The sequence below is a fragment of the Anthonomus grandis genome, chromosome 14 (genome assembly GCF_022605725.1).
Source record: "Anthonomus grandis grandis chromosome 14, icAntGran1.3, whole genome shotgun sequence".
NCBI lineage: Eukaryota > Metazoa > Arthropoda > Insecta > Coleoptera > Curculionidae > Anthonomus > Anthonomus grandis.
In genome coordinates this window covers 888,240-904,089 of record NC_065559.1, presented here as the reverse complement: position 1 = coordinate 904,089, position 15,850 = coordinate 888,240, and the positions used below count along the sequence as shown (strand labels likewise).

General features: G+C 31.6%; 1 protein-coding gene across 2 annotated transcripts; it reads right to left on the bottom strand.

Annotated features, from left to right (window-relative positions):
* Positions 1-359: 359 nt before the first annotated feature.
* LOC126744675 (arginine--tRNA ligase, cytoplasmic) lies at positions 360-13,911 on the bottom strand. Of its 2 annotated transcripts, XM_050452188.1 has the most exons (8): positions 13,693-13,897; positions 13,321-13,467; positions 13,049-13,265; positions 12,696-12,995; positions 10,875-11,141; positions 10,681-10,824; positions 10,419-10,626; positions 360-1,058 (listed from the first exon to the last, which is right to left on the bottom strand). In XM_050452188.1, the coding sequence occupies exons 1-8, from the start codon at positions 13,738-13,740 to the stop codon at positions 383-385; spliced, it is 2,007 nt and encodes a 668-aa protein (XP_050308145.1). In that variant the 5' UTR covers positions 13,741-13,897; the 3' UTR covers positions 360-382. The 2 variants fall into 2 exon arrangements, with proteins under 2 accessions (XP_050308145.1, XP_050308144.1); XM_050452187.1 differs by having other exon boundaries at positions 10,419-10,824; positions 13,693-13,911.
* Between the last annotated feature and the right edge of the window lie 1,939 nt (positions 13,912-15,850).

Genomic DNA, 15,850 nt, shown 5'->3' with positions numbered 1-15,850 from the left:
AAATTTAACTTTATTCCAGGCATCTGACATTATTGTCCATTTCATGAACAAGGAAACGTTAAAAGTATTTCCCAGACCCTTTAGGTTAATGGACGACCATAACATGTTTTACCACAGTCAGTTTCATGCACATTTTAATCTATAATTGGAGACACAAAAAGTTGTTAAGGACAAAGAGGTACCCAAGCCTTAGCTGATACTTTAGCCTATTGATCTTTAACCTAAAAAAAATTATTTTAATGGTTCACCATAAGTATATTTCCTGCAGAACCTATAAGGGTTTATGTATGATGTTCAAGAAAAGATTGAGGAAGGGTTTAGGGTAGAAACAAGTGTGGATTATCAATAATCAAATCAACTAGAAAAATCTGTTATTTATTGCCTACATCCTAGACACGGGTTTAAGCCCTAAAATGTTAAAACACCCGTCCATAACCATCGCGGCCGCTTCGGCCAACAAGATCCTCCCCACGTTAACCTTGACGATATCCCCTGAAGAATCCCTCTCGATACAATAGCAAGAATCGTAAAACTCGGTAAAACTCGTGGCGATATGATACACGTACTCGCACAAATGATGCATGCAAAGATCCTCCGTTATTTTAAGCAACACGTCCGAGAAACGCACCAGAGCTTTAGCGAGTTTCAACTCCTTCTCGTGCTCCAAAGACGCCGCACTATCCCGGGCCAACTCCGTAATTTTCTCGGGGGTAAAGTTCGCGTTCCGAGCAATCGACCTGATCCTGGTATAAGCGTACAAAAGATACACCGCGGTGTTGCCTTTGTCGTCCAACATGCGATCGAACGAAAAAACGTACTCGTGATTTCTGTTGTGCGACAAGTCGGCGTATTTGATGCAACCGTAAGCGACCGATTCTTGGGCTTGACGTAGCTCCTCCGCGGTCAGCACTTTGTCTCTTTCTTTCTCCTTGAGTTTCGCCTCGGAACGTTTCAGACCCTCGTCGAGCAGATCCAGGAGGCGTACGGTGTCGCCCGAGCGCGTTTTGAACTTTTTTTTGTCTTCGCCCAGCACCACTCCGAAGCCTACGAAGTCCGTCCTAAAAATAAGCGGGAATTATTGTAGTAGAGTCTGTATATCTTGGCGCCATCTGAGTTATATGTCAAAAACATGAACTAGGGTCGCTGGATTTGAAAAATTCAAATGCATATTTGTATTTGTGGGGTCCAAAGGGTTGTCTCCACGTTGTTGTATCAAATAATACACCGGGAAACCTAATTAGCACTTTTATTTCCACATTAAAATAGCCAAGATCGGCAAAGTAAAAATTATCGTGAACTTAACGTGTGTCTTTCTTCTTTCCCTTGTTTAACTGTCAACAGTCAAAAATGTCAAGCAAGGAGAAATACAAAACGGAAAGAGAGTGGCGACAATTCCCACACACACTCCCCTCCTAGTGATAGCGATACAATAAGATAAATTTAGTACTAATACAGTAATAAAGAATACTTAATACTAGTCACATCGTATTATATAATGTCCGCATGGACACACACAAACACAGAAAATTGTAAGTTATATAGGAGTTAATAATATATAGATACGCTACAAAAAATAATTTTACCAAAACCTAGACCATTTTGTTCAGTTAGTCAGTTTGGATAACCGTCTGGTAATAAATCAAAATAGAAACACTTAAAATAGAGTAAGAAAAAATTATAATCATGGAGCAATCACTAACAGCAGTCTAGCTACACAGACGTACAATCTGTATTAAGTAGAAGCAAAAGTAACTTTTTTATTCTTACGCGAGTAAGTTTTTAACACCGGCTGATCGTTGGATGCAGGGGTACCTGAATCTTTTAAATTTAATTAAAAAAAAAAATTTTCCAAAAAAATTTTTTTTCACAATTTTGACCCAAAAATATTTCATTTTTTTTTAAATCCTCCATAACTCTTTTATTTTGAGATTTAGGACAAAATGTGATTCTACATGATTTGTTCTATTTTTGATTGAGAATCCGATGCCAAAAGAAAATTTTCCATTTTCCCAATAGTTTTCGAGAAAATTAGGAAAAACTGTTAGGAGGTTTTCCTCAATTTTCCGGAAAACTGCTAGACTTAAAAATTATTTTTCTATTGCATCTGATGTGCATTGAAATTCCAAACAACTTTTGTTTAAACAATTTTTTTCTCCAAGCAATAGTTTTCCAGAAAAAAAATAAGAACCGAAATTATGAACATTTTTCCAGGGGTACCCCTTTGGATTTTTTAAGAAAGACTTTTTTGGGTATAACTTTTTACAGGTACGTTTTTCAAAAAAGTTTTATAAGACTTTTTTGACGTTTTTTGAGCTCTTTATCCATTTCCAAAAAAAAAAAAATTTTTCCAAAAAAAATTTTTTTTCACAATTTTGACCCAAAAATTTTTCATTTTTTTTAAAATCCTCCATAACTCTTTTATTTTGAGATTTAGGACAAAATGTGATTCTACATGATTTGTTCTATTTTTGATTGAGAATCCGATGCCGAAAGAAAATTTTCCATTTTCCCAATAGTTTTCGAGAAAATTAGGAAAAACTGTTAGGAGGTTTTCCTCAATTTTCCGGAAAACTGCTAGACTTAAAAATTATTTTTCTATTGCATCTGATGTGCATTGAAATTCCAAACAACTTTTGTTTAAACAATTTTTTTCTCCAAGCAATAGTTTTCCAGAAAAAAAATAAGAACCGAAATTATGAACATTTTTCCAGGGGGTACCCCTTTGGATTTTTTAAGAAAGACTTTTTTGGGTATAACTTTTTACAGGTACGTTTTTCAAAAAAGTTTTTATAAGACTTTTTTGACGTTTTTTGAGCTCTTTATCCATTTCCAAAAAAAAAAAAATTTTACAAAAAAAATTTTTTTTTACAATTTTGACCCAAAAATTTTTCATTTTTTTTAAAATCCTCCATAACTCTTTTATTTTGAGATTTAGGACAAAATGTGATTCTACATGATTTGTTCTATTTTTGATTGAGAATCCGATGCCGAAAGAAAATTTTCCATTTTCCCAATAGTTTTCGAGAAAATTAGGAAAAACTGTTAGGAGGTTTTCCTCAATTTTCCGGAAAACTGCTAGACTTAAAAATTATTTTTCTATTGCATCTGATGTGCATAGAAATTCCAAACAACTTTTGTTTAAACAATTTTTTTCTCCAAGCAATAGTTTTCCAGAAAAAAAATAAAAACCGAAATTAAGAACATTTTTCCAGGGGTACCCCTTTGGATTTTTTAAGAAAGACTTTTTTGGGTATAACTTTTTACAGGTACATTTTTCAAAAAAGTTTTATAAGACTTTTTTGACGTTTTTAGAGCTCTTTATCCATTTCCAAAAAAAAAAAAATTTTTTCAAAAAAAATTTTTTTCACAATTTTGACCCAAAAATTTTAAATTTTTTTTTAAATCCTCCATAACTCTTTTATTTTGAGATTTAGGACAAAATGTGATTCTACATGATTTGTTCTATTTTTGATTGAGAATCCGATGCCGAAAGAAAATTTTCCATTTTCCCAATAGTTTTCGAGAAAATTAGGAAAAACTGTTGGGAGGTTTTCCTCAATTTTCCGGAAAACTGCTAGACTTAAAAATTATTTTTCTATTGCATCTGATGTGCATAGAAATTCCAAACAACTTTTGTTTAAACAATTTTTTTCTCCAAGCAATAGTTTTCCAGAAAAAAAATAAGAACCGAAATTATGAACATTTTTCCAGGGGTACCCCTTTGGATTTTTTAAGAAAGACTTTTTTGGGTATAACTTTTTACAGGTACATTTTCTAAAAAAGTTTTATAAGACTTTTTTGCAGTTTTTTTGGTAATTTATCCATTTCCAAAAAAAAAAAAATATTAAAAAAAAAAATTTTTTTTTCAAATTTTTAGCTCAAAAATTTTTCAATTTTTAAAAAATCGTCCATAACTCCTTTATTTTTTCATTTACGACAAAATGTTATTCCTTATGATTTGATCTATTTTTAAAAAGGAATGTAATGCTGAAAGAAAATCTTTAATTTTTCCAGTAGTTTTCGAGAAAATTAAGAAAAACTGATCTACTTTTTATTATTTTCTTTTAACAATTTTCTAATTAATCTCATGCGATGCACAAATTATCTAGAATAACTTTTACTCGTAAATGGCGAAATAAAGGAGTTATGGACAATTTTTGAAAAAATCACAAATTTTTATGAAAAATCTGAAAAAAAAAATTTTCAAAAATATTTTAATTTTTTTTGGTACATCGGTAGAACATCGAGAATCCTTTAAAAAATCCAAAAAAATTTTTTTCAGTAAATTTATTGAATATTTCGCTTTTTTAGTTTACAGAAAATTAATTATAATTTATATTATTTTTAAAAACGTTTTTCATTTAATAAACAAACTTATTCACGTGTATTAATTGAAAAAAAGACGGTGATTTTTGAAAATAATTTCTTACTGGACAAGTGTTTGGGGTGGGTGGGGGGTGTAAGGGTAGTTTTTTGAAAAACAATTTTTTTGTAAAAAATAAAAACCGTTTTTTTAAATAAAACTACCCTAAGCCCCCCACCCACCCCACACACTTTACCAATAAAAAATTCTTCTGCAAAATCACTATTTTTCGTATATAACCTTTAATTTATTAACACTGCTTTTGTATTAAATATTTATATATAAATTTATTATCTAATTTAAATATATATATATTGGATCATAGTCTTTGATTTTCTAGGTTATTTCATTTATTTAAATTTTATATATAAATATTTAATATAAAAACAGTGTTAATAAATTAAAGGTTATATACGAAAAACAGTGATTTTTCAAAAAAATTTTTACTGGTAAACTGTGTGGGGTGGGCGGGGGGCTAAGGGTAGACTTCATAAAAAACAATGTTTTATTTATACAATTTAATATAGGAACCATTCTTGTAGGTCGAATACTTTCTAAGCTAGAACCAGTTGCAAGGGCATAAAAAACTGTTTTTTCATGAAGTCTACCCTTAGCCCCCCGCCCACCCCACATAGTTTACCAGTGAAAAATTCTGTGGCAAAATCATTATTTTTTATCCATATTATTTATGTGGTAATTAATGTCATAAAAATATAAATAATTCAATAACTAAACTAGAAAACAACATGGAAAAAAGAAACATACAAAAAATTGACAAAGTAAAACAGACACAAATTTGCGCCTAAGGAAACAAGAAATAAAATAAACACAATCGACCTTCCACCTAAGGCCTAATAAACATTAGCAGGAGTTTGCAATTGTGGTTGAGTTATTATTGTGGTATATATATATATAGTAGTTATATTATTATTATTATTTAATCAATAACGCTGTTTTTACACTAAATATTTATATATAAAATTATTCTGAAATTTAAAAAATATATATTGGGTCATAGTTTTTGATCTTCTAGATTATTTTGTTTATTTAAATTTTATATATAAATATTTAATACAAAAACTGTATTCATTTATTGAAGGTTATATACGAAAAACAGTGATTTTGCAGAAGAATTTTTACTGGTAAAGTTTGTGGGGTGGGTGGGGGGCTAAGGGTAGTATTTTTGAAAAACGGTTTTTTTTGTAAAAGAAAAAAACTATTTTTTAACAAAACTACCCTTAGCCCCCCACCCACCCCACATACTTTACCAGTTAAAAATTCTTCTGTAAAATCACTGTTTTTGGTAAACAATTTTTAATTTATTAACATTGTTTTTGTATTTAATATTTATATATAAAATTATTCTCAGATTTAAATAATATACATATATGAGGTCATAATTTTGTTTTCCTAGATTATTTCGTTTATTTAAAGTTTATATACATATAAATATTTAATACAAAAACTGTATTCATTTATTGAAGGTTATATACGAAAAACAGTGATTTTGCAGAAGAATTTTTACTGGTAAAGTTTGTGGGGTGGGTGGGGGGCTAAGGGTAGTATTTTTGAAAAACGGTTTTTTTTGTAAAAGAAAAAAACTATTTTTTAACAAAACTACCCTTAGCCCCCCACCCACCCCACATACTTTACCAGTTAAAAATTCTTCTGCAAAATCACTGTTTTTCGTATATAACCTTCAATAAATGAATACAGTTTTTGTATTAAATATTTATATATAAATTTTAAATAAACGAAATAATCTAGGAAAACAAAATTATGACCTCATATATGTATATACCTCAAACTGGAATTATGCTTGTAAAAAAATGGCTTGATATATACAAATTAACATTAAATGTCCAAAAAACCAACTATATTGCATTCTCAAAGACTAAAATAAATCGACACTTAGATATTCAAAATCTACCAGATAAAATACAGGAAGCATCAAATGTAAAGTATTTGGGAATTATCATTGATAGTAACATGAAAAGGGACTTACATACTGTACATTTAACAAAAAAATTAAATTTCCTAGTCTACAAATTTTACACTATTTTAGAAATATTTTAGACAGAAATATGCTTATAACCATATACCAAAGTTTAGTGGAATCAATACTAAGATATGGAATATTACTCTGGGGCAGTATGCATTACAATTCTTTAAATCCTCTTCAGATAATGCAGAATAAAACATTAAAAATAATCCTTAAAAAACCATTCTTATACCCTACTAAAGAAATTTATAATGAAACCTATATAAACATAAGAACTTTATTCTGTATAACTGTTTGTTGCTTCATACACAATCGTGAAAATATTAGATATCCAATAAACCATAACCAAAACACTATCAACTAATTCTTCCTGTATGCTATAGTGAGTTCGGAAAGAGATCCATTAAATTTATAGGACCAAAACTGTACAATTTATTATCTAAACATATTAGAAACATCAAAAATAGTGAAGGAATATATTGTAAACAATCTTAATAAGTTTAAGTCTGTTGTATCCTAATATTACTAGATGCCTTCCCTTGTTAAATTGTTTAGGCACTTTGTTACCTCACTGTTATTATTTTATAAATATACTTAGGAGCTCATATTAATTATTTTTTCTTTAAATAAGTTGAACAGAAGAAAAATGTTTATTGTACACTGTTCATTTATTACTTCCCATACAGATGCTTGCATCTAGGGGAATATAACTGCATAATTTTGATATTGTAATGACTTATTATAACTGTGTAACTATAATATGATGTTATAAATAAATAAAATAAAAAAAAAATAAAAATATATTATTTAAATCTGAGAATAATTTTATATATAAATATTAAATACAAAAACAATGTTAATAAATTAAAAATTGTTTACCAAAAACAGTGATTTTACAGAATAATTTTTAACTGGTAAAGTAAGTGGGGTGGGTGGGGGGCTAAGGGTAATTTTGTTAAAAAATAGTTTTTTTTCTTTTACAAAAAAACCGTTTTTCAAAAATACTACCCTTAGCCCCCCACCCACCCTACACATTTATTCAGTGAGATATTATTTTAAAAAATCACTGTTTTCCAAATTAATATGCATTAATAACAGTTGGTTTTGTCATTAATGTCCAATCTAATAACACAGTTTATTTATTTAAATTTTATATAATTATGTATATGTATATTAATAAATATTTTATACAAAAAAAGTGATTTTTCAATAGAATTTTTCACTGGTAAACTATGTGGGGTGGGTGGGGGGTTTACGGGTTATGATATTGAAAAACCTTTTTTAGCATAAAATAATTACCTTAAAAGAAAAAAAATTATTAATTAAATAACTTACTTTCTCAGATTACAGAAAATTAACTATAATTTATATTATTTTATATTATTATTTATTTCTAATCACTGTACTAGGACCCCTACTTTTCAATGTTTATATAAATGCAGTGAATGATATAAAAACTCCTGGCAAAGTAATATCCTATGCAGATGATACAGGAATTATATTTATTGGAGACACATGGCAAGAGGCAAAAGTTAAGTTTCAAGAAGGTCTATCATTAATCAAAAATTTGTTCGACACCTTTAAATTGTCACTAAATCCAAAAAAATCTAAATATATAGCATTTCCATAAACAGTTTAAATAGACCAAACTTTCAAAATATTATTGTAAACAATATTAATGAACCAATTGCACAGGTAAACTCTATAAAATATTTGGGAGTCCATATAGACAAACATCTAAAATGGGATATACACATTGATTATTTAACAAAAAAGATAAAGGCACTCTTACATAAATTTTATTTACTAAGGGAAATTTTGTGCAGAAAACTGATTGTGTTGATCTATAAAGCTCTCGTGGAACCCCTATTAAGGTATGGGATATTGATTTGGGGTGGGGCATATGAAAACAGTCTAAAAAATCTTAAAACAATACAAAACTCAATAGTAAAGATAATGTTAAAGAGACCTAGATTATTTTCAACAAAGCAATTATATAATTCTGAAATACAAGATTTTAAAACTCTTTTTATAACAACCTGTTGCTCTTATGTTCATAAATTCTATGGTAAACAAAGTATAATAAACCATAGACACCAAACCCGAGCTAATAAACACCAGCAAATTGTACTACCTTATATGATTCGAGATTTTGGTCAACATTCGGCAGTATTTTTAGCTCCAAAATTTTATAACCTTCTCCCAGAAAATGTCAAACAACAGAAATACTTTAAAAAGTTTAATGAGCATGCCCTAAGTTATATATTAGGAAACAAAAGAAAATTTTGTTGATTGATCATAAGTGCTTCTATCAATATTCTGCTTTTCACCAAACTTTTTATTTTCTTACTCAATAGCAATCACAACATAAATACATAAGGGAAAAAGAAAAAAATCTCAGTATGGACATTTATTCAATTATTTATTTTGTTTCAAATATTATAGGTTTTAGGTACCAAAGACTAGAAAATTCTGTAAAATACTACATAATACCTTTGTAGTTAAAATGTATATGTGTATATAGTATATGAATCTTTTTTTTTTTTCTCTTTTTCTCATTTTTATTGTTTGGTTTTTGATTTTTGTTATGTAGTTTTGGGTAAACTTATTTAAAATGTTAAATATTGTGAACTAATTTATATAACGGCTAGCCTGCTAAGGGTAACAACATTATATATATTAGAATTTTTTAATTGTTTCTACCATAGTACATACAGATACTCTGGTATCTAGGTGCTTTATATTCTTAGAATTGTAATATTTTATATTGAAGTTGAATATATTGAATTGAATATTGAATTGAATTGAATACACAGCACGGAAAGTTTTGTATATTTTGTATTGAAGATTCTTAATTATATTATTATTTTTATTCAGTGGTTTTGTTTTACTTATTTTTTTTTTTAATAATAATTCTTAAATATACCAACGAATACATATTTGGGGATAAAAATGGATACTGATTTATTATTTTGATAATAATTATTAACCCAATTTTAATTGATCAGTTACTATTAGGGTTATTCTGTTTGGCTGTTGTTGATTTTCAAAAAAGTCATACAAAATTGATTTCAGAGCACGGATTTCCTTGATTTTTTTTAGATAAAAGCTAGAAAATAATTTAAAGAAAAAAACCCTTTTTTTATTAATACTACCCTTAGCCTCCCACCCATTAATTTATAATTTATCATTAATTTATCTGGATATTTTTGATGGGCGTAACACAAATTTGGTTTGTCCACAGATTTATTTCGCCCGCAAGAATTACTTCTAGACTTGCGAGTACGCGAGTACCTTCGCGGTAAGTTTATTTACACTTACACTCAATCAATGAATGGATTTGCGCTCGAGAAGCGGATGATTCAGCACCGACAACACTAATTTAATGACCGCTGGCGGACCAGTTAGAAATATCTAGGAGTTGGTCAGCCAATTCGGCCATTGCATCTATAAGCTCGCCGCATTTGATATTACAATACCACAATGTTGCTCGGGCAACTGCTACAACGATCTAAGAATAGTGAGTCATCAACCGCGTTATTAACATTAAGATTACGGAGGCGACTTAAAATCGAGGATGGCTTACCGTCCGTCAAAACCTGCCCCTTTAAAAGCTGTCGTATTTTTGAGACCTAATAATTTTCTTCGTAATACTGTAGCGGGATTTTCCAAATAAATGGACGGTGGAAAGTCCATACAAGGCATATTTTGAAAATACTCTGTTCCAAAACAAATTTCCTCCGTTTAGGAGTCAAATCAAGAGAATGTTTCACAGAAATCATTTAAAAATGGCACCGAATCAGGAACGAACGTCACAAAAGGCATTTATTTATTCAGAAAAACAATCTCAAGAAATACAGTTCACTATATTCATAATTTTTAAAATAGAGGGTGCCAAAGCTACCAAAACAGCTCTAAAATGGGTATGATATGGGTATGAAATTAATATGTGGTTCCAATTACAGAGAGTCAAGCAGAAGTAGCATTACCGTAGCTAACATAGAGAATCATTAAACTGATCGACATTATTCACATGACAGTTAACTAATTTACCTTATTTTACTCGGATCCAAAATGCCAGCCTTCTTGGCGCAATCGAAAATATTATAAATGTGCGTCGCTTGGCCCGAATCCGTCACGTAAATCACCCAATCGCATTTCTCTTCCTCAATTCGTTGCTTTATGGCGGCCATGTCCGATGTATCATAAGTAAAACCCCCGTCGGACTTCACCACCGTCAAGGGAATCTTAATGGTATCACCTGCAATATTAATACATATAAAGGTACCGGAAGTAAAACGGTACCATAACTTACCCCACATCACTTTTCTGCCCTCGTCCTCTTGCAGCAACCCAGCGCTTTCCAATTCTCTCACTATATTCTCCATTCTGCTCTGGTAAAACGATTCACCCCTCTCTATCAACTTAATATCCAAACGGTCGTATATCTTTTGAAAATCTGAAATAATCCACGTAGGTTTTGATCAAAAAGTATATGATTTTGCATACCTCGTCTGGACACATCGCAGATAAGTTCCCAAGCCTTAATATGATCGGGATCGTGCGATTGGAGCTTTACCACGCTGGCATAAGCGCGCTTTTTAAATTCCTCGTCCTCATCGAAACGTTTCTTGGATTCTTTGTAAAACGCTTGTAGATCGCTTATGGGTGGGGCCTGTTTCAGGTAATCCGGGTATTTCTCTTGCAGTTGGGCTATTAGCATGCCGAATTGGGTGCCCCAGTCTCCCAAGTGGTTTATCCTAATCACGTCATGACCTAAAACGAGGAAAATAATGAGTTCTTTATCTCTTTAAGAGAAACAGAGATAAGATGATTAAAGGGAGAAGATAAGAGGTCACAGATCTCTTATATATAAAGTTTCTGAGAAGATTATGCCTGGAATAAAGACAAAATACTTCGAGGCACTTGAATCCAGGATTCATTGATAATTTATAAAGATATTGGAGGATTTAAATGATCAACTGCTCGGGATAAACACGAAATTCTTCCAGGCACTTGAATCCAGGATTCATTGATAATTTCTAATGTTATCGGAGGATTTAAATGATCAACTGCTCGGGATAAACACGAAATTCTTCCAGGCACTTGAATCCATGATTCATTGATAATTTCTAAAGATATCGGAGGATTTAAATGATCAACTGCTCGGGATAAACACGAAATTCTTCCAGGCACTTGAATCCATGATTCATTGATAATTTCTAATGTTATCGGAGGATTTAAATGATCAACTGCTCGGGATAAACACGAAATTCTTCCAGGCACTTGATTGAAGATTTATTGATATTTTCTGAGAAGAACAGAGGATTTTAATTGATCAAATGCCTGGAATAAACACAAAATTCTTCCAGGCACTTGAATCCATGATTCATTGGTAATTTCTAAAGATATCAGAGGATTTAAATGATCAACTGCTCGGGATAAACACAAAACTCTTTCAGGCACTTGAATCCATGATTCATTGATAATTTCTAAAGATATCGGAGGATTTAAATGATCAACTGCTCGGGATAAACACAAAATTCTTCCAGGCACTTGAATCCAAGATTCATTGATAATTTCTAAAGATATCGGAGGATTTAAATGATCAACTGCTCGGGATAAACACGAAATTCTTCCAGGCACTTGAATCCATGATTCATTGATAATTTCTAATGTTATCGGAGGATTTAAATGATCAACTGCTCGGGATAAACACGAAATTCTTCCAGGCACTTGATCGAAGATTTATTGATATTTTCTGAGAAGAACAGAGGATTTTAATTGATCAAATGCCTGGAATAAACACAAAATTCTTCCAGGCACTTGTATCCATGATTCATTGATAATTTTCTCAAGATATCGGAGGATTTAAATGATCAACTGCTTGGGATAAACACAAAATACTTCCAGGCACTAGAATCCATGATTCATTGATAATTTCTAAAGATATCGGAGGATTTAAATGATCAACTGCTTGGGATAAACATAAAATTCTTCCAGGCACTTGAATCCAAGATTCATTGATAATTTCTAAAGATATCGGAGGATTTAAATGATCAACTGCTCGGGATAAACACAAAATTCTTCCAGGCACTTAAATCCAAGATTCATTGATAATTTCTAAAGATATCGGAGGATTTAAATGATCAACTGCTTGAGATAAACACAAAATACTTCCAGGCACTTGAATCCATGATTCATTGATAATTTCTAAAGATATCGGAGGATTTAAATGATCAACTGCCTGGAATAAACACAAAATTCTTCCAAGCCAAGATTTATCGATAGTCATTCCAATACAAAACCAAAATCTAAATTCAAACTTACCCAAGAACTCTAAGAGCCTACAAATACTGTCCCCGATAATCGTAGACCTAAGATGCCCCACGTGCATTTCTTTCGCAATATTTGGCGAAGAAAAATCCACCAAAACTCTCAGTTTCCTTTGTAACGGTGGGGGCTGCACTCCGTTCAACAAAATCGAACTTATCGCTTTCCTCACATACTCCTTGCTAAGGTAAATGTTTATAAAACCTGGTCCTGCGATCTCTACGTGATCGATCAGCTCATGGGGAGGAAGGTTCTCTACTATTTTAGCGCTGATCTCCCTTGGAGGAACCTTCTTGCCTACAAAAAGCGATGCCGCACAGCTACTTAAGTTAAGGGATTTTTTTCCTTACCAATCTGTTTGTACATATTGGCCAAAGACATGGCAGAATTGCATTGATAGTCACCAAACTTGGAATTAGCACTGGACAACGCGATATCTACAGGGGGCTCGGCTATATCGGGGCAGGCGGCTTGAATCGCCCCCAAAAATAAGGCATTAAGTGTTTTAAGAATACTCGGTAATGCACCCCGTGCGTTAGGGGTTTTTGAGGATTCCTCCATAATTGCCTGAATTAATTAAAATGTATACTTTTATGTGCTTGATGCACAGAATGTGTCATACCCTATTCAAAATAGCCAATCGATGTTTCAGTTTGGTATTTTCGGTTACAAGTTTGGCAATTTCAGGATCTAAATGTTCGACTGTGTTGTTTTTTATGCAGGTTTCAATGTTTTCTAATTGACTTCTTAGAAGGTTTATTTCCTCCTCCTAAAGTAAGATAAATTTGATTCTATTGAGATTGAGGTTAGGTGCACCCATATGTCCTAAGTTCAATGGGCAAATAAAGACTTTTATAGTGTAACTTCTGTTTGTTATTATTAATTATTATTTTAATATTAGGCTATTTTGGTTAATATTAACTGTTTTAATAGGAAATTGCATCTTGTTCATTATATATAACTTTTATATTAAAAAAAAATGATTAACACTTACTGCTTGAGCTGCTTGCTTTTCGTATTTCTCAATTACGCTTTTTTCCATATTGGAATTAGGCTCGGTAACATAAACGGAGTTTTTTCTATAAAATGATGCTAAAAATAAAAGGAAAACTGTGCAAAAAAGAAATTGTTGTTGCTTTAGTAAAAGTTGGGTTAGGAGGTAGGAGACGGTGATTTAGGTTAGGAAAAGCGTGTGGACAGCATAAAATACCGCGCGGTTGTCTCACTGTTATACTTAATACATAAATATTAGGAAATATATATATATATATATATAAACTTGGAATCTATTGAGGTGAATGATAAATATTAGGTAAAGAATAAAAAAACAAGTCCGTATACGGGATTTTTTTTTTTAAATTTCCCTACACCGAATGCTGTCTACACGCCCGCAGTTTGACGGTGCGTAAGGTCAGTGAAAGAATGCGGACAGCATATCGAACCGCGGGTTTGCCGTTATATTACAAAATGGGTAAATCTATTATGTATAAACCTAGAATATAATCCGATGAATAATATTATGTAAAGAACAATAAGCAAGTCCTATATATGTGAATTTATTTGAAAAATCGCTGCGCAGAATGCTGTCTACACGCCCGCAGTTTGACGGTGAGTCAGGTCAGTAAAAGCTTGCGGACAGCATATCATACTGCGGGTTTGTTGTTGTTATTTATTATAAAACAGTCTAATTTATTATGTATAAACTTGGAATATAATGCGATAAATAATATTTGGGGAAAAACAAATCCTTCTATAAACAAGAGCTTATTTAAAAATTATTTGGGAATTTCGCTGCACCGAATGCTGTCTACACGCCCGCAGTTTAATGGTGAATTGCTTGCAGAGAGCATATCGAACCGCGGGTTTGCCGTTATATCACAAAACGGGCAAATGTATTATGTATAAACCTGGAATATAATCCGATGAATAATATTAAGTAAAGAACAATAAGCAAGTCCTATATACTTCAATTTAATTGAAAAATCGCTGCGCCGAATGCTGTCTACACGCCCGCAGTTTGACGGTGAGTCAGGTCAGTAAAAGCTTCCGGACAGCATATCATACCGCGGGTTTGTTGTTGTTATTTATTACAAAACAGTCTAATTTATTATGTATAAACTTGGAATATAATACGATAAATAATATTTGGTGAAAAACAAGTCCTTCTATAAACGGGAGGTTATTTAAAAATTATTTGGGCTGCACTGAATGCTGTCTACACGCCCGGTGAACAGCTTGCGGACAGCATAACGAACCGCGAGGTTGCCTTTGTTATATATTAAAAAAAAGACCAATCTAATATGTATAAACTTGGGATATATTTCGATGAATATTTTTAGGTATAGAATAAAAAAGCAATTTCTTGTAACTTAATAACCGGGTTTATTCATTTCTGTATTCACGTCCGTAGTTTGACATAGTTAATGAATATATTAATCAGCTGATCGATATAAACGACACATCGCCTGTAGGTGGCAGCACATCATATATTACCTATTTACAGGGTGGCCCACGACGAAAAGTAGGCTTTGAAAACACTCAATTTCCATTGAAATGTCATTATATTATTTGACAGGTTTTACGGAATTAATTGTTAATTTGAATTAGGCAGGTGTGCCGCGAATAATATTTAAATTTGTTTATTACATTTGTATGTAAGTTCATTGCCCTGTATATACGCATTTTGCTAAATAAATTTTGTGACGTAAGATGACAGCTCTAACTTTCGTGGGCGCCATCTTTGAACGTGGCAGTGTTTTACTTTGAAATTATTGAACATTAAATTTGATTTAGAAATTCTATATAAACGTAATTTCCGTGCTCTTTCGCCGATTATTAATGCCGCGCAATAGTGTGAATGCCCCTTTAAGTAACAGGAGCACAGGGAGCGAAATTCCATGTCTAAATTATGAAAATGGCGCGTTGTATCTGTGGCCTGTAGGTGGCAGCACGTCAGTTAATTTTTGCAAATTATCATATTATTGCCGCTAAAAACTTATTCATTTATATTGTTTAATAAAAAACACGTTTAACTTAAACTTATGTGTCATATGAATGTCATTACGTGCGTTTACATAATTATTTTGACGTGGTTTATACCGTGTCGCCATCTAGCAAGACGGTGAAACAGCGAAAAAAAAGCAGAAACCTAC